The 24487-nt window shown below is 39.6% G+C and overlaps 1 protein-coding gene across 1 annotated transcript; it reads left to right on the top strand.

Moving 5' to 3' along the window:
• The first annotated feature begins 6261 nt into the window (after positions 1 to 6261).
• On the top strand, positions 6262 to 18523 carry LOC124789136 (protein yellow-like). The gene is made up of 6 exons (XM_047256428.1): positions 6262 to 6297; positions 9767 to 10071; positions 10842 to 11041; positions 11988 to 12167; positions 16159 to 16476; positions 18203 to 18523. The coding sequence occupies exons 2-6, from the start codon at positions 9774 to 9776 to the stop codon at positions 18521 to 18523; spliced, it is 1317 nt and encodes a 438-aa protein (XP_047112384.1). The 5' UTR covers positions 6262 to 6297; positions 9767 to 9773.
• Positions 18524 to 24487: the final 5964 nt, after the last annotated feature.

Genomic DNA, 24487 nt, shown 5'->3' with positions numbered 1-24487 from the left:
TAAAACTTGTAGGACACCTGTGTTGTCATTGTCTTCCTTTCCTTTCCATGCAATTGCTGAGTATCATACAAATTTGTAAACTGATTATTTACTGCCAGTTTTGTTTGTTTGCTAATGACTAGTTCTGTCTAAATTTTCTGCATCAGTTACTCTTTATTCCTGTGTTGCAGCGGTTTAACTAATTTGCAGTTCTGAGTATAAACTGCATTCACTTAAATTAACGTAAAATTTGACTGGCAAATAGTAGTATCTAAAGATATAGCACAAATTAAAAATGCTCAATTTCATTTATTCTGTTTTTATCTTAGCGAGCGGCTTCTGCTGTCTTGTATGTATTTCATCGTTGTTATATTAAAAGTAAAATCAGTTGCTCATTTCCTTAAATTCAATTCAATCTTTCAATAATCAAAAACAAAGTGCTTGTCCTATTCTGATTTTTGCAGTACGTTACACTGAGATTACTGAAAGTCATTTTTAAAATAATAAAGTTCAAGCTATACCCAGTCATCTATGTAACCAGGATTTTCATTTAACATTACTTTCAAAATTTAGTATTTCACAATAAGTAACTGTGAACTCAGTGTTTTCAGATTAATTTATTTTCTTGTCACCTGTCGTGTTGTGGAAAATTGTGACAAGCTTTTGCTGCCATGCTAGTGGTTATTTGCTTAAATTTCTTTGTCATTACCTTTCTTGAGATTCTGTACATTCATTGCCATAGTGGGCTGATGAGCATTTAATAATTGCATTTTTAGCTAATCAGTACTTTTCTGCATTATCAGTATTTTTTGTATCAAATATTATGTGGTACTCTTTTTCCCTCCTGCATTTGCAAGCAATTTCACTATATTCCACCTATTTCATAATTATCATCAATATTTAGATTTGGTTTAGAAAAGATACCTTCTTCAGAAGGGTCTCTTGTATACATTCCTCCTACTAACCGTCGTTGTTTTCCTTCGGTAACGATAACCTTACTGCCTGTAATATTTCATTAGACAAATTGTATCACTATCGATTTTATCTCAATCCGGCAGATTGATGAGGAAAGGGGAGGTTACAAAGCTTCAGTTACAAACTAGGAGATACTGAAAAAGACACAAAAAATATGTTCTTATAGTGCTTGAAACCTGTTACAGCCCTGCTTAACATACTGTCAGCTTGCTATGCAACTGCTAATCACAGAAGCATCTAATTACTTACTAGTTACTAAAAATCATAAAACGAAATCTTATTGATGATGTAAAAAAAGTGATTATTTTGGTTACTGTAATATTTATTGTAATTCCTTTCATACCAAAAAAATAGTGTACACATATCTGAAACCAAAAACATTTTGAGAAAGGTTAATTTCTGAGAGAAAGGTTAATTTCTGTGTAATTAACAGAAAAATAGTCAGCATTGTTTATTCAAAGCGTTTCGATAATATTTCCTTAAAAAGAGAAGAATTATAGTTCAGGTGTTATCATATTCAATGCATTTCAATTGTAGCTACAGGCTGATGTAAATTTTTGTAACTGCTGATAACTGTTGTCATTGTAATCAGTGAATTTACTATGTGTAAAAATGTCTTGATTGTTGTAAAAACTTGGTAAAGGGAAGAAGTGCGAGGGACTAGCAGCAGCAAGGAAGTCTCTGTGACATAATAAGTACTACACCTGTCTTTACTTGGCTATTGAGAACCATGAAGTACGCTGACCATTTCCACTTAATAAACTTCCAGGAAAAATTGGAAATGTGTGGTAAGGACGATGGGACCAAACTGCTGAGATCATCGGTCTCTAGGCTTACATACTACTTAATCTAACTTGAATTAACTTTTGCTAAGGACAACACACACACCCATGCCCGAGGATGGACTCGAACCTCTGATAGGGCGAGGTGTGCCAACCGTGACAAGGTGCCAGTGACCACACGGCTACCCCGAGCGGTCCCAGCATACATCATTTGCAGCGAATCATCAGGAGCGTCAAGAACAAGATAAGTTCACATCGTTAATTATTAGTCTGAAGATACTGAGCTACAGCCAACAATTTGCAAAAACTTCCATTTCACCTGACATTAATATTACGACAAGTTGGTTGACATTCACTTTTTTTTCCTTTTGTGATGACTTTTCTTTTATCCCCACAGTTGCAGGTAACCACAGCATGATGGTGCAATCTTGGATAGTAATGAAATTTGCGTCAAAGTACTAAAGTTAATTTGTGAGTTTCAGTTGGATCAGTTTTAACGGCAAGAGTGGCAGACGACTTCATATGGAAACCCTAATTCTTAACTGGATGCTGAAATCATTTGCAACCAAAAAAGTTACGTGGACAATGAAAATGGACTATGGAATTATGAGATTCATTGGCTACAATCAGCTTTAACATCACAATAACCGAGGTTTACCAACTACACTTAGTTCATCTTTTCTTCCGTGTTGTAAAGTGAACATATAATGTGAAAAACGTTTCGTTCAGAGAGTGTATTTTTCTTTTTGTTTGTTTTGTGTGTTTTCTGAGAAAAATATTTTCATGATGTGTGACGATATTAGAGCTAACATTCAAGAGGTGGAAAAGATAGAAAAATTGACAAAAGATAGGGAAGAGGAAGTTCTGGACAATTTTAGTGATGTACAACCAGAAGAGAAAGGACCAGGTGGAGATTCAGACAGCTTTCGCTCACTGTTCCAAGCCTTCAGTCTGGAGGAGGTAGTTGGCGATAATAATAGCTCTTTTAATATGCTTGTAAGACTCACTGAAAAATAAACCCAGAAGCTAGACAGCAGGAGTGAGTAATTTGAAAAAAAAAAAAAAACAAGAACTTAGGCGAAATCACTTGGGTAAAAACTTGGAGAGGCAAGGCTAGATACTGAAATGCATTAGGAAAGCCCTAGAGAGTGTCAGTATTCAGACAGACAAAACTGCAGAGACAACTGAGGAACTAAAAGTAGAATGAAATGATTTTAAAACATATATAAACAAAGAGCGAAGTAAATTTGAAATCATATTTCTTCTGTAGAAAACAAAACTGAGAAAACGCAAGACAAACACTAAAAAGTAGAACACATTGACTGGAGCATAAAAATCTGACAGTGCATGAGTAAAACTGAAAGCGACAGCTTCTGTTTAAAATTGTGCAGAACAGCACAATATTCAACAAAGAAGTTCCATCTTGACACTGCAGAAACATTGAAATAGGAAATTCAGTCTCATCTTAACTGTTACTAACGTTATTAGAATCATTTTTTCGAAATATGGAGATGAAAATAAGTTTACTTTTTCGTTTTAAGTTTGATTTTCGAGGTTTTATTGATTATCTAACAATGTAGTAACATCACAATATTTTGAATTAGTTGATATTATCACATTTAGTGGTAAAGAGCTTTATCAAAAGATTTGTACGTAACAGGCATCATTTATAGAGGTTTATGAAAAAATTCTTTCATTCTTTGACAGCTGTGGTATAAGCCATCTCATCTTTGTAAATACATTGCAGATTTTGCTTAGTATAACGTACATAACACTTTTGAATTCAGAATTGTTAGATATTTTTTAAATATGCACTGGCACTTCTGGTATGAAAACTACTGATTTCCATTTCTTGATCTTGTATACAAAGGCGATGTTGAACTTTTTATATGATAATACTAACTGAGGGAACTTTTGTTTGGTTCATGTTTACTTACACATACTGAAATCATTTTAGTAACACACTGTAGTGATGACTTTTTGCATATTGGAGAAAGAGATATGATATCTTACTTGAGATGCCCCATCATAATGCGAAAAGGGAACCATTGCAGGTTTGCTCTGTGTAGAAAGAAAATATGTATTTGAATAGAAATGCCCTATGTTGAGTAAATATTAATAGCAGATTGGACATGTCTTTGTCAACGAGAGGATATTAGTGATTGTTAGACAGAGATTAAGGTACGCAGAGAGAGGCTGAAATACTGTAAAATAACTATTTGTGTGTGAAGATTTGTAAAACTATCAGTATGCATTATGGTTGAAGTGAAACGAAACTGGGACATGAGATGTGCTTATCTGCCTCAAATTAAAGTTAGGAACTATGCTGAACTTGTTTGCTTCGTTTCAACATTAATGTTAAACTGAGACATAACATGAACAAGTCAAATTTTGTGGAATGTAACAGAAAGTTGGAACACATATTATGTTTGAGTATAATGACATTTCTGGAGACTAGAAATCTGCTCTGTAGGAATCAGAATGGGTTTCGAAAAAGACGATCGTGTGAAACTCAGCTCGCGCTATTCGTCCACGAGACTCAGAGGGCCATAGACACGGGTTCCCAGGTAGATGCTGTGTTTCTTGGCTTCCGCAAGGCGTTTGATACAGTTCCCCACAGTCGTTTAATGAACAAAACGAGAGCATATGGACTATCAGACAAATTGTGTGATTGGATTGAAGAGTTCCTAGATAGCAGAACACAGTATGTCATTGTGAATGGAGAGAATTTTTCCGAAGTAAGTGTGATTTCAGGTGTGCCGCAGGGGAGTGTCGTAGGGCCGTTGTTATTCATAATATATAAATGACCTTGTGGATAACATCGGAAGTTCACTGCGGCTTTTCGCGGACGATGCTGTAGTATATCGATAGATTGTACCAATGGAAAATTGTAATGAAATGCAGGAGGATCTGCAATGAACTGACGCATGGTGCAAGGAATGGCAATTGAATCTCAATGTAGACAAGTGTAATGTGCTGCGATAAATAGAAAGAAAGATCCTTTATCATTTAGCTACAATATAGCAGGTCAGCAACTGGGAGCAGTTAATTCCAAAAATTATGTGGGAGTATGCACTAAGAGTGATTTAAAATGGAATGACCATATAAAATTAATCGTCGGTAAAGCAGATGCCAGACTGAGATTCATTGGAAAAATCTTAAGGGAATGCAGTCTGGAAACAACGGAAGTAGGTTACAGTACACTTGTTCACCCACTGCTTGAGTACTACTCATCGGTGTGGGATCCGTACCAGATAGGGTTGATAGAATAGATAAAGATCCAACGGAGAGCAGCGCGCTTCGTTACAGAATCATTTAGTAATCGCGATAGCGCTAGAAAGATTGCAAATAAACTCCAGTGGAAGACTCTGCAAGAGAGACGCTCAGTAGCTCGGTACGGCTTTCGTTGAAGTTTCGAGAACATACCTTCACCGAGGAGTCAAGCAGTATATTGCTCCCTCCTATGTATATCTCACGAAGAGACCACGAGGATAAAATCAGAGAGATTAGAGCCCACACAGAGGCATACCGACAATCTTTCTTTCCACGAACAATGCAAGACTGGAATAGAAGGGAGAACGGTTAGAGGTACTCAGGGTACCCTCCACCACACACCGTTAGGTGGCTTGCGGAGTATGGATGTAGGTGTAGAAATTTGATTTTGATCTTCTATGAATATTTGTCATTAGATGACACAGTGTTTGTATTCTACATAGTAAGCAAACACAGACACACACACACACACACACACACACACACACACACACACATACACAAACATACACACTACTGTTCAGCGCCCTGTCAGGGCACATGAATTTTTGTCAACAGAACCTGACTCTGCCACTGGATTCCTTAGTACACGTTCTGTGTTACAAGTCCCATATAAGAATAATGTTTGGTCTAGATTAGGAGACATATAGAAATAAATGTTTTTAATTTAATATGCGACTACAATCAGGATGGTGCTGCGAGGGACATGTGAGGAATGATTTCCAGATCTTTTCCCTTAACCGCCATCCTCCCATCAGAAAGTAGCACATCTAGAGTCTGATGTTTACACCATACTTAAAATACAGAAAGGTAAACAATAATCTCTATGATAGACAACGTTGCACCGCCTCACCACACGGTGATCTTACAGTTAGAGAGGATGAGGTGCGCTACCTGGACACCAGGCCAAGCGCTACAGGTTCGCTAGACCTGAAACCACCCAAATAAGACTGAGCTTCCTGGGGTGCTAGCCATCTGCCACCACCTAGAGTCACGTATAACTTGCTGAATGCCATGGAAGCATCGAGAATAACGCCTAGGATGGAAATTAAGCATTGTGCCGAGTTATCAACACACTCCATATCTACTTCTATTGTTTCCTTCGTTTCAACGCAGGAACAAGTTGCTGATAGAAGTACAATACAATATAAATCATAATGACGTTCCCCGAGTTGATAATGTGGAAACCGGCTGCAGTTACTACTGAATTGAGCGTATATATAACTTTCGTAGACGGAGGTACTTGCAGAAGTTGTCACACCTCACATTCTCGCAGACCACATTTAAGGTAAGCAAAGTGGCTTTTGTAGTCGATTTCTGTTAGTTATTATGGACACTGTTAGCGTTATAATGGTGGCAATACCATCTATTTCCCTTTCTCAACGTTTCAGTTCGTTAACACCTGGACACGTATTCGTTTCAAACAAACTTCTTGCAACAGTACCTGTGTTAAGAAGCATTGGTAACACCTGAGAATTAGTGATGACAAACATCGCTTCTCAGTAAAAGTCAGACATTTAAATTTACGCTGTCCCTTTCTTTGAGGTGTAATATTTAACACAGAATGAATAACAGTCGTCGACTTTGGTAATCGCTTGTTGGTCTGCGCTGGTATGAAATTTTTTCTTGAAACAACTGACTGTTCATAGAGAAAAGCCTCATTGTCTCTTGTTTCCCGTACCTAGGTGCTTACTCCCATAAGCTACCTCCTTCCTTCACAATAAGAGCAACAGATGTTTTATTGTACCCAACGCACGAAATGGCATTTTCTTATGTACGTAACTGATATAAATAAAAAAGTTAATGAGAGACTGAAGTGAGGAATGGACTCTGGAAAGCACACGGGAATATACAGGAGTCAATTCAAAATTATTGCTACAAACGTTGTCTGTTACAGACAATATTTTTTGCATTTATGCGAGTCCTCTGCGCAGCCTGAAAGCGGGTAGGCGTAGCTTCTAATGTACCTTTCTCCGCTCAGAGACAATTTCGTGTTATCAATACGCAATTTGTAAGAGTTGAGCCTCACGTATATACCGCTGTTGTATGTGGTAGTAATATGCAGAGCCTTTAGGATACCAAACATCCGTACGCCAGAAATGAATAGGGATGCGTTAGACAGAATCCACGTACGTGTACGGTCTCGAGCTCGTGTTATCAATATGCAATTTGTAAGAAATGAGCCTTACGTATATACCGCTGTTGTATGTAGCAGTAATATGCAGAGAGCCTTTAGGATACCAAACATCCGTACGCTAGAAATGCATAAGGATACGTCATACAGAATGCATGTACGGGTACAGTCTCGCGCTATGAAAATGCGTTCACAGCATATGTGGCCCTTGAATATGGTTTTGCTTGTTCAGAACCACTCTACCCATCCTCTGACGTAGATGGTTCGCAGATATATGCAGTACAGGTGCTTAGTAGACCCTGCTAGTTCGTGAAATTTGATCGTGTTAGAGCACACGAATTCAGTGAAACGATGGCTTTAGGAAACGTCACGTAGCAGTTTGTTCCTAACAAAAGTACTCATGACACGATCTATCACCCTGAGGGATCTGTCGCAAAACACTGCGACACAATACGTATACAGGGTGTAAAACATGTAAGTGCGGATATTTCTGAGGATGGCCCTCAACACAATTAAAACAGTACTTACGTCATTTGCAGACTAATATTTGTAAGTATTAGAAGTCGTACGTTTCTTGAGTTGCATACTTTTACTTCCAAGTACATGAGGCAAGACCAAGCCATTATCGTGTATTTTTCCATGGACAGGTCAAGTGGTGGGTGTACACAAAACGATTGGCCCATACTGACAGGGGTAGTCCAAATAGTGGTGCAATTATGACAGTCCAGAAAACATCGTGTAGCTAATTACGTCTCTCCCCTGCCGTCTCTCTGTGATCTCTCATCTCTCTCAACCACCCCCTCAGCCCTTCTCTATCCATTACCCTATTATCACCTCCATCCCAATAGAAGGTTGGTGATTTTCATCCCCTTCCCCCCCCCCCCCCCCCCCTGCAGTATTCCTTTCCGGATACTAAGCAATACATGTACAAATTTTGGTTGAAGTCGATCACATGCACATACGTTCTACATCGCCTGCTGGCATATATTGCACTCATTTACAATGTCTGGTTCTCTGCTGTTTTACCCCATACAACTCCAGAGAGGATCTTACATTTATCTGTGGTATTGAGTAGTGTGGCTTCATCTTACTTCACGGAACACGGTGATAAGATTATTGGCTCGCTGCAGTACTCATTCTCGCGATCTCGTTGTTACACTGAACAACACAAACAAGGGACAAACTGCACTTCACACTTTTAAATGCCTCAGTGGCAACTATATACAGGGAATAAGTACGAACAGTCGTTTTGGATATATTTTCTTCAAATCTATCATCCACACCCACACCCTGAGTGGCACCTGAGACAGTTCAACTCGAATACATCGAGGACAATGAACACTATTTAGGTATGGCTTTTGCTAAATTAGAACTTATTTTGTGTTGTAATTATCTGCTGCATGCTATTAGCTTCCATCATTTGTAGCTGCTCAATTACGACAACGAATTTACTTTTCTACGGGAACAACAAAACGTAAAATGCCGTCAAACAGTTCTTCTACGACACAACAGGAGTAGAATTTAATCAAGTGTCAACAAGATGATACAGCCGGAAAACACTGTGAAATAGGAAAAGATGTCCTTCAAACGTTTACTGTGTGAAATGTAAGCAAACAACTACCTCAGTCGTGGTTTGTATGTTTACCTGTGAGCTTTAAACCTGTCAGTGGGTCTGTTGCTCTTATTGTGGCCAGACAACTCGCTTATGAAGTCATTCAGACTTTCACGTTACAAGAGTCGAAACAGAGGACACTTTTACCGTTTATAGTGAATTTCGAAAAGCTATTAGAGCAACAGTGTGGTCATAAGCAGCAGTGCATACTGATCCAATCAAGCCGACGCGATCTGTTTTTGTAAAAGGAATAAAAAATTTCAAGATCCAAGTAACCCAAGGTGTCTACAATAAATTACCCCAACTAAAAACAAGAAATGATGAGAGAAATGCAACTATCGTTTTAGCACATTCACATCATACTACTAACCAGCTTTCCAAATTTTCCTTCCATGGCAGAAAGGTGACTGCGAAAGCTACAAACCGTCCCTCTGCACAAATTTTACTAACAAAACGGGACAAATATCTATTCAACTTACTATACTGATCAGTTCAAAATACATGTAAATCAAGAGAAATGCATAAAAAACGACCTTGGTCTGTAAACGTCCCTCGGGTCCTTTCAGGAATGGCGTAATGTTTTGCAACTTTATATGAATGTTCCGGTCGGATAGTCTGCCTCTTTTACTGAACGGCATTCTAGTGCATGTACGGCAATCCACATGGTAAATACGGGGCGAATGTTCCCTCCTCCCCCCCCTCCACCCCCTAACCGTAAGGATTATTACAGTCCATCTATCTTAACAGAACAACTGGTGCCCGTTAGATCGCTCGTTCGGATAACAAAATCTTTAAGCAAATTAGATTTAGCAGCATCTGGACTTCTGCTGATGAAGGAGATTAAAACAAGAGATCACTGAAACATCGACACGAAAACCAATTCTATAAGTTCTATGCAATCTCCTAAGACTAATGACAATACTTTGCATCTAGGGACGCCCTGATTTCTCGTTTTCATCTAGTTAATTTTGATAGGGTACTGAATTTTATTTACAAAATATTTACAAACAGGTACGAGATGGGACCTCGCGTGTCGAAGTTTGCGTTGCTGGTGCTGCTGCTGGTCGCGGCTGGTGACGCTCACCACAGGTCAAGCCACGCCACGAGGCACGGCGGTCGTGTCAGAGCGGCTCACAGGACCGGCAAGGCGTCCCCAGGGACGAGGAGCAAGGGCGCTTCCGCTGAGTCGCTGCTCGTCACCATCAAGGCCGCCAAAGAGCTCGAATACGACTTCGGAGACGATGGGACGTTGAAGAAGGAAATGATAGCCAGCGGGCGCTATGACCCTAAAATGGTTTTCGCATACGACTTAACAAGTAAGAATTCCAGTTAGAAACACATTACTCTTACTTCTTATCATCCGATATTTGTTATGGCATGAGGCTGATAGCATGATGCTGATCATAACCAAGGAGGTGGCCGAAAGACAGTAAGATCAGTAACTCTACTGTGCTAATTTCTACAAAAAGTGGGACAGTAAGGGAGCAAGTAGGAGATCGATTAGTGACGCCTGTGGGATCTGCAGCGTTAGGTTTAGGTGTATCATTATTGTTAATACGAAAAACTCCAGAAAGATAACATACGTGTAACTGTGACATTTACTGGTGAAACAGGAAAGTAAGGTTGCTGCTCGTATTGATGCATAATTTAGCATATTATGTTACGTTGGATGCTCAAATGGGTATATGTTGCAGATAATGTCAATGAGTCACAACTTGTAACTGTCAATTATCTCCACACAAGTGAGTAACAATTTGTAATGATATACAATTAAATCATAAAATAAGCACCGTTTTTTTATAAGTATTTTAAACATTTCTGTTTAAATTGCTTCAGGCTAACACACTGTGTCTAATTCGTGTACGCAAAAGTACAGCAGACGCTATCAGAACATAGAATTAGAGATAAAAGGAGAAGCGGAAGCAAGTATTGGGTGTAGATTTGCTTTAGCTAGTACTCTGCTATGGGTGAATTCAGTATCGTGTGATGCCTTTATGGCCATGTTGCACTTGCAGCGAATGTTATGTCTATTTAGATGTCTGATTATAATACACAATATGAACTGCCTATGTTCGTCTTGTCGCAGTGGACGATCACCAGCGCAATCGCATATTTGTCACGACCCCTCTTGTCCGTCGTGGCATCCCGGTAACGCTGAGCACCATCCCCTATGACGGAGAGCAGAGTTCGCTCCTGAAGCCGTACCCCAACCTGGAAATCCACCACACCACGGAAGACTCCATCACAGACTGCAGCACCCAGCTGGTGGACGTCAGCAGAACGACCGTGAGTCTCTCGTGGCATGTACATTCGTACTCTGCACATCAGCAGTCTCTGTGCTGAGGTCTTCCTGGCGTTTTCATTCTTATCTGGTTACCTGTGTCCTTTTCTTCCATTCATCATGTTCTTTCTTCAGAATCTTTTCTATGTAACTTCTATTATTCTTTTTCATCCCGAAAAAAGTGCTAGTACTCAATAAACATTTCCAGTGCTTCTGACCTATCTATCTGGTTGTTAGTATTTAGTTCATTTTACACTAACGTTACAGTGTCAAAAATCTTTTTCCATAATACTAACTGAGAATGTTGCAATAATTATCTAATTTTTGTAACTATTTTCCTTATTTTTATTAATCATATTAAGATTGTGAGTATCACTAGTTATATACACATTGTTATACCACCTTCAAAGAAATCTGATTGCATACAAAAGGCGGGGCCTTAATTTTACTTGGTGAAATGTTTGTGTAATTAAATAAATAAACAGTCAAACCATTTCCCTCTATGATGAAATAATCTTCTGCTTATTCCAATCTGCTCGTTATTGCTTCACAGCTTCAGCTGTCGAGCATTATCTTGAATACATTGTAGGACACTTTAACTTCTATCGGTACAGAAGTCCAGTTTATTGTTACTTTTGGCGATGTTGTAGTTGTATTTTATGTCAAAATTAATTTGGATTATCGTTCTCATCGTAAGTAGTGGCACACATTCATTTCTGAATCGTGTAATTTCAGTCAGTAACTTATGAAAGCTGTTCTTCGTCACTGTTTCTTCTGTCATTTCTATTACGATTACTTAAATAGTAGATAGCATGCAACATACCAGGTAAGGACCAGATATAAAAACTTGCAAGGAGATTAATATTTTCCTCTGTGCAGTAATCCACGATTCTAGTACGCACATCAGCCGTCGATAGTTTCAACTTTGAGTTCATTCACTGACTGTTTCAGAAAACGTGGGCGGATGACGATACACTATACGCTCTCGACAATGGTGCTTTGGACCTGACAACGAGTCCCAAAAACGTGTGTCCACCCAAAATTGTTATCTTCGACCTGCGAAAAGATGAGATCATCAACTCCACAGTTATCCAGAACGCAGCCTGCAACGCATTGTACACCTATTTATGGGTGAGTACTTATTGGAAAAGACAGTACATGTAAAAATGACCTTAAATCTCCGTATGAGAACTAACTATAAAATTATGATAGTGTTGCTGACTATCAACGTCTGATTCTATTTTGCACAACTACAGATTGTCAAAAGAAATCTTTTTCAGTTGTTTCCTTTATTTTATCTTCCTTTAGGTTTGTATCTAATGATCATGAGAGATAATCATTTAGTATATTTCCTGCTAATATCGTCATGCCACTTATGATACATTTCGTTTGGTTCGTGATCTCATTATTCTTTATTATTTCCATACTGCTACGTTCTTTTAGTGGCCCATGACTCATTTCCATTCAATACAGTAGTAACAGCCATGATCTTATAATATTTAAATAATGTTTCAATGCTTTCTTTTCAGGCAGTTGTTTACAATTCCAAGTATACGTGAGGGTACTTCCAGTCTCCCCTTAGCATCGTGCACATTGTATGGAATGTATCCCTCTTTCCAAAAAATAACGCACTGCAGGCATTAAAAAAGAGCTATATTTTATACAATCAGCATAAATGACTTATTCGCCCCGAGGATTTCTCCTACATATGTATGTATGTATGTACGTATTGAACTTGGGACCTAGAAACGATGGAGAGGCTTTGTCCCCCCCCCCCCATAACCCTCAGTGGTACAGAACCCCACAACAGGCTACAGCAGTCCACTCACCACACCGTCGCCCCTCGCCGAACACAGGGTTATTGAGTGGTTTGGCCCCCAGTGGATCCCCCCCCCCCCCTCTGGGTAACCAGCCCGCATTCGCCGAGGCAGATGGAAAACCGCCTTAAAAACCATCCACAGCCTTGCTGACACACTGGATCCCGGCACTAATCCGCCGGGCTTATTCGTGCCGGGGACCGGCACGCCTTCTTGCTCGGAAAGCAGTGCGTTAGACCGCACGGCTAGCCGGGCCGGCTCTCCTACACAACTGATTGACAACGTATTTTTCTCAATGGCCATTTAACAAAGTGCATAACTGCAACAACCTGCTACAACCTACTACAAGAATACCAATCTAGTTTCCGTAAACATCGCAGCACGACATCTGACTAATAAACGTAATAGAGTATTTGATGCTTGCTGTGGATGAGTACGAGGCGACAATCGCATGCTTCTCAGACTTCAGTACAGCCTTTGACACAGTCTACTTCAATATTTTATTTGCCACACTGAGCAGCTTAAATTTGTAGAAAAGTGCAGTGCAAATATTTCGCTCATACTTTACGTCTCACCAGCAATTCGTCATGTCCACAAACATAAAGTAACAATGGAGACCGGAAGTATCACACGCCCCCCAGTGTTCAATATTAGGACCTGTACTCTTTCCACTGAACAAATATGCCACTGAGGTGTCATCAGTTTTGTCTTACTGCAAATACCACATTTATGCTGATAACCTCAAGTTGTATCTAAGAATAAAATTAATGACGCTGAAGTAAGTTGTCGAGAAACGCAATGTCGACCTGTGTGCACTATCCAAATTGGAACAGAATACACGTTTATAGTTCAACCCATACAAGACCTAAGCAGTACTGGTTACTCACTGTAGGCTAATTAGCCCGAAATATCGGGAATCCCTACCATTTTTAGCCTTTGGGACAAAGTATTGAAAGAGGAAAGTCTGAATTATTGAACAATGATGTCATCCGGCAAGATCTTTCTGAGGAAACCTCAGGGCGCCTGTAAGTGGTTATGAATACCTGTGTTTGTTATATTTGTGATGTTCGACTCTTTGATCATATTTCAGCAACATATGCACAGCTACCCTGACTGTGTGGGCACAGGTGCAGAGATTTCCATGTCCTCTGCCTTCTCTACTGTCTTATCAACGTACCCTGTCCCTCATATCTTTGTTTGACAATAACGTTCTTGTCTGAAGGACATGGCAGAAGCAGGCGTTTCCAACAGTGCTAAGTCCTTTGTGTCCCACTCCGTCATCCAGCGAATTTGTCGACGTCTTCTCAATAGCAGGATCCCCATTCTGAAATAAAATCCCACATTATATTATAGATCTGAATAACTTCTCCAGCTTCAGAAGTAGTTGACATATCTACTAAAGCAACAATAATAACCACCAGTGTCGCTGTATGCACTCGTTACCCTTCCTTATACAACTATCTTTCAACAAATTTTCCCACTTTTCTGAGTTGGTATAAATCCTTACTTTTTCAATCGCCAGGACTCCCTAAATCAGGAAACTTTTGTTTTGGACATCTACAAATTCTTTTTATATCTGCTACTATCGTTATTATCATCATTGTTACTACTATTATCATTACAGTCTTTATTATTTACTCACATTGCCACTATAGACACTCAAAGCACTTTAATACTAACTGTCATATTACAATTAATGTTACTTAGGTAGCTATGAGGTAACGAAGGTATTGTGTAAGTAAACTGTTGGTCCAATGAAAGATACAGTCTGACGGCCTTAATCAGATCAGGTTAAATAAATACATGAACAAGTAAATAAGTGAATATAGCACATAAATAGTCGACACCTTCCACAACTGACACGACTGCCATAGCAACCATGGGAATTATGGTCCTTTAGTCCTGAATGACACGATGATTAGAACAGTGATGAATCCAACGAGCCAGTTCAGTGGCAACGTTGTCTGTCTAAGGTTGTAGATGATAAGTCTTGTGGAATTATAGTTTCCGTAATCTGTCTTACATATTCGCGATGTTTCCATAGCATACAGCATCCCATAACATTGTGTGTAAACTCTGGAAGACCTTTTGACATACGAAGAGGCAGCAATATGAGCATTATTCCTTATAGCACAGGATGCAGCCTGAGTATTGGTAATAGGATTACTACCATAAGAAAGCAGTGTATACTTTTTACCCTTATTGACAGAAACCATCTCATCTTGGTTGCTACTAATTCCCTTAGTTTAAAATAATTTCATAGGAGAGTTGTATATGTCCTCAACACATGAACCTTTGGCGCCTAGGTATTCATCAGGATGTTCTCAATTTGTAAATTTACCGTAGAGGCTGGAGGAGAAATACTGAGAACACTGATGGGCCCATAAAAGCATTAAATGTGCAGGGCAAGAATCCACTCTGGTCCTCAAGAGGCGACTAAGTGGTGTGTGGTGTGTATGTGGTGAGGGGGACGAGGATGAGGGAGGACTAGAGAAGATTTATTTTGTTTCTCTTACTCACTCTACATCTGGCAACTAGGAGTTGTGTTTCGCAAGGGCAACCTAAGTCAACAAAACTCATCCAAAGTCATCTAACGGTAGCAGCATTACACCAGTAGTGAGTGCTGACGAGCCTTGTACCCATATTACTCACTGAGTAAAAAGTCTTCCTTTATTTTCACACTATCGAAGTCCATCTTGAGCGCTGCAGATACCGTTAGGGCCTTTGCTGGTAGATGAGGCTGAATTCTCTAACAGATTCTGTGCACTGGGCCAGTGTGCTGCAAAACTGTGAACTGACAGGGGCACCACTCCATGGGAGAACTGCTTCGGAATATGGCCCCTACCTGCCATGTAAAAGATTTCTATATTACTGTCGTCATCAAATCTGTTCTCTAACTTAGCTGTATTTAAGCAAAGTCTTAAAAATGGAATAAACCGTAATACAGCTGAGTAGCTTTTCGTATGTTTCTTTTAACTGGTCACTATTTTTTGTAGAAGAAGGTCTCTTATGGTCCGAATAGTTAAGAGAGAGGTTGTGTCATTGAGAGAATTAGGATTCACCTACCTCCATGGTCAATCTTCATTAGACATAGACATTCAAATGAAAGACAAATATAGTTTTTGGAATTGTTTGATGATGCAGTCACATTGTTTAACTGAAAGAGATTTACATTTATTTTCCTGGTAGTTATGTACGTTCTTATGCCAGTCAATTGAGAGTTGTCTAAATTAACCTCTGTGTTCACTTCAAACACGGATAACGAGTGTGTTAAAGGACATACACAGACATGAGTTTGTATTCAGGTGGACGCGTGCCCAGATGGGTGCCTGACGGCCTACAGCTCCGATACCAGAGGCAACGTACTGTCGGTGACGGACCTCACCACAGGGACCACCAAACACCTGCAGAGCCAGTACTTCCACCCCAAACCCGGCTTCTTCTTCACGAAGGCGGGAGGTCCAGCCTACTACCTACCGGACGGCATAAATGGAGTGACGGCCGACGAGAGCTGCGATGGGAAACTCTACTTCCAGGCGTTCGCCAGCAACATCCAGGGCGTTGTCGACAAGCAGGTCATCCGAGATGCATGCGACGGGGATGTTTTGGACATCAAGACGCAGGTAACGTCACATGGGTTCCGCTGTCGCAGAATACGTGAAAACTTCCGCATGGAGCGAGTACTTGTGTTGGTGTGATGCCGTGATTCTGGAATATGAATCCTTCAGTTTCTGAGAACCTCGGTGAAACAGACTATAAGACGCGGGTGCTAAACTGCACAAGTCAACTGTACTAAGTTTCACACCACGGCTTTCCTTGGCAACTGTGTTTCCATTTACAGCAACAGTACAGTTGTTACTGGTGTCATAGCATCTATGAAAAACTAATTAAACAAAAATCCACTTTTATGCGAAGCCATTCCACTCATGCTTTGCACTGGTAATTTCCTGAATGTTTAAAGTTCAATTCTCATTCATGGTGTGAAAGAAGAACTAATTTTACCTTAGTTGTCACTAGCAGAATGACAAATTACCGTCTTATTCATAACACGAAATGAAGAATTCGTTGGCTTTTTTAAGCCCTAAGCAATGATAGCGTTTTTTCATTCAGTTTCTCGTACGGTTGCTATCTCTAGACGCATTTGTCAAATCTTAGAGTACCAAATTTAACATTATAATTTATGGGAAACCTGTTACGTAAACGAGAGTAATCTAGCGCGTAGTTGCTGGAAACTGTACTCATTCTGTGGTTACTGTAGACATTAACTCTCATTCATGTACTTGCAGGGCCATTGGGTTTCTTTTATCAGCGCGATGCTGCAGTATACCATCTTTGTTTTTAATTTTACACCTATGCGAGTAGTGCGGCTCAGTTCATCTTTAGGCATTCTATGGCTGCGAGTTGTGGTCAGTGTCATCGTCCAAAGGAAAGCCACGATATTATTCACGACACCTTCTCTACATTTACCTAACAGTGGATCTCGACGACTACATCGCCTCTCTTCCAGGATTACCACTTCCATCCCCAATATTTCTGTCACATTTTCACGTGGCCGACACCGAACTGTTAACGATCTCAACATCGAGTGTCTATATCCTCGATTGAAGTCTTTTCTCAAGCTCACTTTGTAAGGACTCCAAAAGCTGGACCACTACTCTAGATTTAGTGGCGGTAGCTTCTTGAATGTGATTTACTTTACTAATGCATTGAATTTTCATAGATCTTTTCCAAGAAATTCGTTTTATATTCGCCTCACTTAATATTGAAATTGCGTAATGGCCCTATATGTACCGCTTCTTGGTATTACCACCAAATATTTTTAACGTGTGACTTTATCTAGTTATTCATTACTAATCTTGGAATCAGATACTGTCACATTCATTCTCTTTGTTGTAAGCATTGAAGGCCTGCCGCTCGTTGTACCAATTGGAAATTATGTCAAAGTGTTTCTGCTATTTATAACAATCACCGAGCGATGACATTTTGATGAGTACAGCAATACTGTGAGTGAAAAATCTTATAAAGCAGCTGATCCTATCTAACAAGTTTTTTACGCGCTTTTTCTCACTTGAAACACATCCGAAGTTACTTGCGTTTCTGTGGGACATTAACCGTCGTGTAAAATGTACTGGATTCAATTTATGAATTTATTTACTCAGCCAATGACACATTTAAGAAAATACTCTTAATGATCTTGGAAAATGTGGTGTAACCAAAAATGCCATACAAATAGTAATGTTGGGTGGTTCCTTGGTATTACTACAGAAATTCAGTAGTGGGTGATACAGGTAAAACTTTTTCTGTTATCTGATACTAACTTTCTAATCGAGACTGATGTATCTGTTTCAGGTTGATCTGCCAGGAGAATTACCGGGACAGAGTGGAGTAATGACGGTGGATCCGAAGGGTCAGCTACTATTCTTCCCTGTTCTGGATGAATTGGCCATCTACTGCTGGGACACGAGCAAGCCTCACGATCGTAAGAACTTCCACCTGATCGTTCAAGATGATGAACATCTACAATTTGTCAGCAGCATGGAAATAGACACCAAAACACAAAGATTATATATAATGAGCGATCGTTTTACATCATACCTGTCAAATACCACCAACTATTCTGAAGACAACTACCAGATTTTGTATATTGACATAAAGGATATAAATTGTTAGTTGTGCGTACCACACATTTTGTTTTGTAAAGACGAATAAACTTGGTGCCCTGGAAGATCAAACGAATGTAACTACCACTATATGAAATACTGAAACGAATTAAATATAGACTGCAAAAATTGGGGTCGATCTAATTTCATGAACTTGTAACCCTACCACTACTATTGTAATTTAGTGTGCTTTTACGTGAATAACAGAAAACCTGTCTCTATGTGGCCACATATAACCCTCTTAATAAACTTTTGTTTAGTTTCCATATAAAGTACTCTATGGGAGGATAGTCCCGTTAATATGAAAAGCTAATCAATGTAGTCACCCTTTTGACAGGGTTTGACCGTGTGTTGGATCTAATGGATACTTAAATCAGACTATTCCCTTCTTTTCTTAAGATCTTACCCAGCGGTTAGATAGAAAGGCAGTATGAATAACATTGTACTGAAGCTAGAACAACTCATTTCCAAGTTTATTTGGTGGTTTTATTAATAGTCGCCAGCCTATCCAGGCAATGAAAGTGAAGTATTGGAAAAGCAGAAGTATCAGTATTGCTTATTTTCTTGCTACTGTTTAATTTGGTTCTTCAAATAAATATTACTCCACTTAAAGAATGTTGGCTTACACCCTTATACATTAGGTTTTTAAAAGAGGAAAAGACGAGTAGATAACTTCAATGAAGCGAAAAGAATTTGGCCAGGGGGAGGGGGGCACTAGAAAAGTGCTTTGCATAATGAACACATGTCAGTACTACAATAGTTAGATACTAAAGCACAGACTTTTTAAACTGAACATTTCACTTCAAGAAAACCCCTTTCTTACTGGAGTTTAGTTTCAAAAGCTATTATTCTTTGAACTAACTTTGTATAGTCATTTTACAGTTTCTAATAACTTAGCTACACTCTGATTGAATTTTACATCAGCAAACTCTTACTATAACACTTTGCACTAGTTAAGTAAAAAGACAAAAAGAATTTAAATGTTGCCTCTTTATGTTAACTTGACACTTCGTAAGTCTGTAAAATAAGGACCTGGATTAATCAAACACCAGGAAGGAACCTTATATAGGTATATGATTAGGATGAAATAACAGGGTGAACCAGTTTCTTTAAAGTTCAAGAATGATTATTAAAACTCAGTTCAAATTAATGGTTCATCCTGTGCAAAAGTAAAATAAATAAATATTATCTGGTGGCTGTAGGGCTTGGTGTGGCGGACAGTTACCCACAATATGGCCTGCAAGTATCTTGCTGCAAGGGCTAAATTTCTCTTTTCTGAATCGTTCAGTTTTACGTACAGTAGTCCAACAACTCGCACCTATGCCGTAAGTTGTTTTCAGTCTTCATCCGAGACATTTTTGTGCAAATTTTCAGACCAAGTTTTTTCTGCTGCACAATGGTGTCGCCTCCCACCCTGCTACCTACAGACAGTATACCTTGCTTCCCGCAGTTGCGCCCCAGTTCGCCCGTTCCACCTTTTCCACTCCACAGACCCACTTTCGTTCCAAACAAAAGCACACTGGCTTTTATGTAACGCCTATTTCTTGTATTGTTCCTAAGCGTGACCATTTCTTAAATTGTCAAATTTACATCAACATGAACAATTTATCAACACAAATACTTTTAAATACAAAATTTAATCAGAAGATTATTTAATGTAATAAACAATTTGCATAGTATTTTACATACATTACTCACATGCAATGCAAAGAACTTCAAACTGCAGTATAGCACACTTTACTTTACAACTACAGAAAATATAGTACCAATATGCGAAAATTTTAAACCAAAAAACAAAAAAACTTTAAATGAACCTTAAACAAATAATGTTATAAACTATTAGAACTCATAATGAGACAGAATAACCTTCATTGCTTTGTGACACACTAAATGAAAATTACAGTCTCTCATGATCATCAGTTTAAATACCAGCTCTTACATTTACACTTGAGCACACATTATTACAAAAACGGAATACATGTACATTTACGTTATTTTATTCTCATGTGACGTAAACAATGGAAATGTGTGATGTCTTGCCCCATCTACGCTGTCACTAACGATGGTGTACAAACTCAGACAGGGGAAGAACATCAGCCGTGTCTTTTCTGGGCTAACACCCAGTCATTTGATTAAATCAACTTTGTATATCATAGATAATCAAAATCTTGACGCAAAATTGGGTATTTAAACGGTTATCCTCGCGAATGCGAGCCTCCTCCAATAAGCACTACGGCATTTGTTTTTGTTCCTCAGTTCATGTCCGTTGATGAAACAAAGACAATAGAAATAATTAGGACACTGAGAACTGTTGGTGTCTCACCATGGAAATCAATGAATGTCGTGTGACTAGGGCCTCCCGTCGGGTAGACCGTTCGCCAGAGGCAAGTCTTTCGATTTGACGCCACCACGGCGACTTGCAGATCGATGGGGATGAAATGATGATGATTGGGACAACACAACACCCAGTCCCTGAGCGGAGAAAATCTCTGACCCAGCCGAGAATTGAACCCGGGTCTTAGGATTGACATTCTGTCGCGCTGACCACTCAGGTACCGGGGGTGCACACCATAGAAATGAAATTAGTTAATTTCATGTGTCAGAAATCAATGAGAAGATTTATATCGATATGATGTTGAACCAGTCTAATTACAGGCCACTTATGGATCACAGAATAGCACAGTGGCTCATTTCTTAAGAATGAATGTTTGACATTAGTAATTTCATGTATTTTTTGTGAAACAGAAGTAAAAAGGAGGCAACCCGTTTTCTTCTTGCATACGACTGATACCACTATGACGTTTCATTTTTGTTTTTAAAAGACTTTCGCAGAAGGAGGAAAATCAATAAATATTTTAAATATGCCTTGAAAAATTTAATACAGCTTACTTTTCTGTTCAAACGATGAAACTTTTTTATGACTGCTGGCTGAACGCAGTGTTTTGATCAACTGACTGCCTTACTGGAGAATAACGATGATGTTATTTGTTGTTGTGTTGCACCTGTAGGTGTTACTGCACTTTTTGAAATCGCAATCCGATGTCTTTTGACTTGTTTCGCGAAGGTATTCGTACATGGTACTCTAATATTCGCGCCAGAGCTCTCAACCACGTAATGTGACATTTCATTTTTAAAACACGTACACATTTTGCTTGCGAGGATACATCTGAAAATATACATGCGGTAGCTACCCAGAAAGAAGTGGAATGTGGTTCAGCGCATCTCACGACACGAACGCGACACATAGATCCTTGTTTAGCTAACATGCTAGTTACGTTAAGTTGCCGAATTCCAACTTTGCATTTTCCAGCACTTGTTTTTAATACTTTCCATTTTAATTTTATTTTACGCTACACAAGAATGAATCTTTATACTCAAACTTACTTTCCACCTCCAGTCAGTGACGACAGGTAACCGAAATATCAACATCACTATAAAGAAAAATGCGTAGACGATCATAGTGAACGGCACTGAAATCATTTGCTTCAGTTTTCAATTGGTTCGAAAGAAGGTGTCAGTACTGTGCTATACAAACTTTCGTAGACTGCGACGAGAGACCGAGTTGTCAGCACATTTACTTGGGGCTGAGGTGTTAGTTTTCACTTGCGACCGTCTTCTAACTGCTGCACTCTTAAAATCACGATAATTTTGAACTTTGAAATTTCCTTCGCAAAGAATGAGGTGAATTGTATTACTTCCTGTTCTTTAAGATAATCTATACTCACTGTATGTGGCTTTTCCCAATGGCGCTTTGACAAAACATGTACTTCACCCAGGTAAATGTTAGCTCAAAAGGAAATTTGACAAACAATACTTGTGATTTTATTTATTTATTTAGCGTATGGCAAGTACAAATCACATTTATAGAGGAATAAGCTGCTACAATAACTTTATAACTTTGGCACTAAAAACAAGACATAAAGAATTAAATACAGTTATGTCGTGAACAACATATATATAATTACAAATTAACATTTAGCTTTTTAATATATTGAACTGCACTTCGAGTCGCATCCGGGAAGTCCGTTGTTTGACCTGAGTAGGCTCTCAGAGGGCACTCTGCAATGATGTGCCGGATCGTCTGCTTCTCAGTGCCGCAGTCGCACTTTGGGGATGGTGCTCTTCCCCATTTGTGTAGAGAGTCCGCACATCGACCGTGGCCAGTCCTGATCCTGTTGAGGATGGTCCAGGTTTTACGTGGTAATCCAAAGCCTGGAGGTCTGTTCGACGGTTTCACCACCTGTGGTGGTGCTGATACTTCCCATTCCACTTACCAGCGTTCTTCAAGACAGAAACCATTTTCCTCCAGATCTTTGGCTCTTATAAGAGGTGGATGTCTAGAGCGCAATCTATCTCTGTCAATGCCATTGCTCAAAGCGTGAATCGGAAGTTGCGGGTTGTCTTGTATTTTTTTAAATTCTCTGAGAAGCGCATGTTCTCTTCGTAAGTGAGGTGGCGGTATGTGGCTCACTACAGGTAGCCAGTGAATGGGGGTTGATTTTCTTGTACCTGAAATAATCCTCATAGTTTGGTTCAGTACTGTGTCCACCATCTTGGTGTGAGCGCTCTTTAGCCAAACAGGGAAACAGTACTCTGCTGCAGAGTAGACAAGTCCCAAAGTAGAGCATCGCAAGGTAGAGGCGGAGGAGCAGTGTTGATGAGGTGTTGTTTGTAACTCAGGGTTCTATCTAATGTCACTCCCAGGTATTTTGGATTTTTATTATAAGGCAGAATATTGTTATCAAAATATATCTTAAGGCGTCTGTTAGCCAATTTATTATTCAGGTGGCAACACATAGCCTTAGTTTTAGTTGGACTAGGTTGTAGTCTCCATTCACGAAAGTACGTTCCCGGCAAGGACAAGTCGCTTGTCAGGATGGTCTCAGTATGCTCCTTATCTCGATGTTGTGTAGCTATGGCCCAGTCATCTGCATATCCAAACTTTTCAGATTTAGTATTACGCATGTCGGCTATATACATGCTGAAAAGTAGCGGTGCTAGGACTGTTCCTTGGGGCAAGCCATTATTGAGCTTCATTGTTTTGCTCCTATAATTTCCAAGTATCACCTGGAATGGTCTGTTGCACAGCATCTCGTTGGTAAGGTTAGCCATTTTCAAACATGGCACGATGCGGAGTAGTTTGTAAATCAGGCATTGCCTCCATACAGTATCATAAGCCGCTGTCAGGTCTATAAATACTACGGATGTTTTTTCTTGTCTTTGGAAGCCTGCCTCGATGTAGGAAGTTAGTGAGAGGACTTGATCTGTGCAGCTCCTGTTTGGCCAGAAGCCTGCTTGTTGCACAGGGAAACACTTTAGGATATGTGGACTTATTCTGTTACATATAAGTCTCTCCAGTAGTTTGTAGATCATGCTAAGAAGGGCAATTGGGTGGTAGCTGTTTGGTTGGTCATTCGGTTTACCTGGTTTCAGTATCGCTATGATTTTTGCTTTCTTAAGAGTATTTCGTATTCTTCCAGTTTCGATCATGCTGGAGAAGAACTGTGCAAGCCATAATTTTGCAAATTTACCGCAGTGAATCAGAAACTCTGGATGAATTCCATCAAAACCTGGGGCTTTCCGTGGCTTGATGTCTCTCAGAGCCAGTGTTATCTCTTCGATTGAGAAGGGCTGCAAGTGTAGTGAATTGTTTCCTACTAAAGATTTCAACTTTTTAAGTTCCTTTTTAACTTTTATGGTATGAGCTCGATCCCCTGGAGCTCTAGAGGTTTTACTGATGTGCGCCGAACTGTGTTTGGAGAAATAGAGCTGGTTGGTCGTTGGTTCCTGCTACTGCCACTAAGATTCCGAAGTAGTGACCACGCCTTTCTGCTTGATTTTGTGAAGTCCATTTCCTCAACAGTCTCTATCCATTTAGTGCGCCTGCCAGCGTCCAGACAGTGCAATAAGTCATCTGCAATCTCCCTATCCCCATGCTCTAGGAACTGTTTATAGAGGCGCTCACTCTCTTCGT

This window comes from Schistocerca piceifrons, chromosome 3, assembly GCF_021461385.2.
Source record: "Schistocerca piceifrons isolate TAMUIC-IGC-003096 chromosome 3, iqSchPice1.1, whole genome shotgun sequence".
In the NCBI taxonomy this organism is placed as follows: Eukaryota; Metazoa; Arthropoda; class Insecta; order Orthoptera; family Acrididae; genus Schistocerca; species Schistocerca piceifrons.
The sequence above is the reverse complement of the archived record's forward strand: the minus strand, read 5'-3'. Positions and strand labels throughout refer to the sequence as shown.

What these genes read in the sequence shown, in the direction of transcription:
- LOC124789136 (XM_047256428.1), top strand. Translation starts at nt 9,774, where the DNA reads ATGGGACCTCGCGTGTCGAAGTTTGCGTTGCTGGTGCTGCTGCTGGTC. An exon ending in TTTCGCATACGACTTAACAA is followed by an intron (nt 10,072 to 10,841) that starts GTAAGAATTCCA and finishes GTCTTGTCGCAG; the next exon opens with TGGACGATCACCAGCGCAAT. An exon ending in CATTGTACACCTATTTATGG is followed by an intron (nt 12,168 to 16,158) that starts GTGAGTACTTAT and finishes GTTTGTATTCAG; the next exon opens with GTGGACGCGTGCCCAGATGG.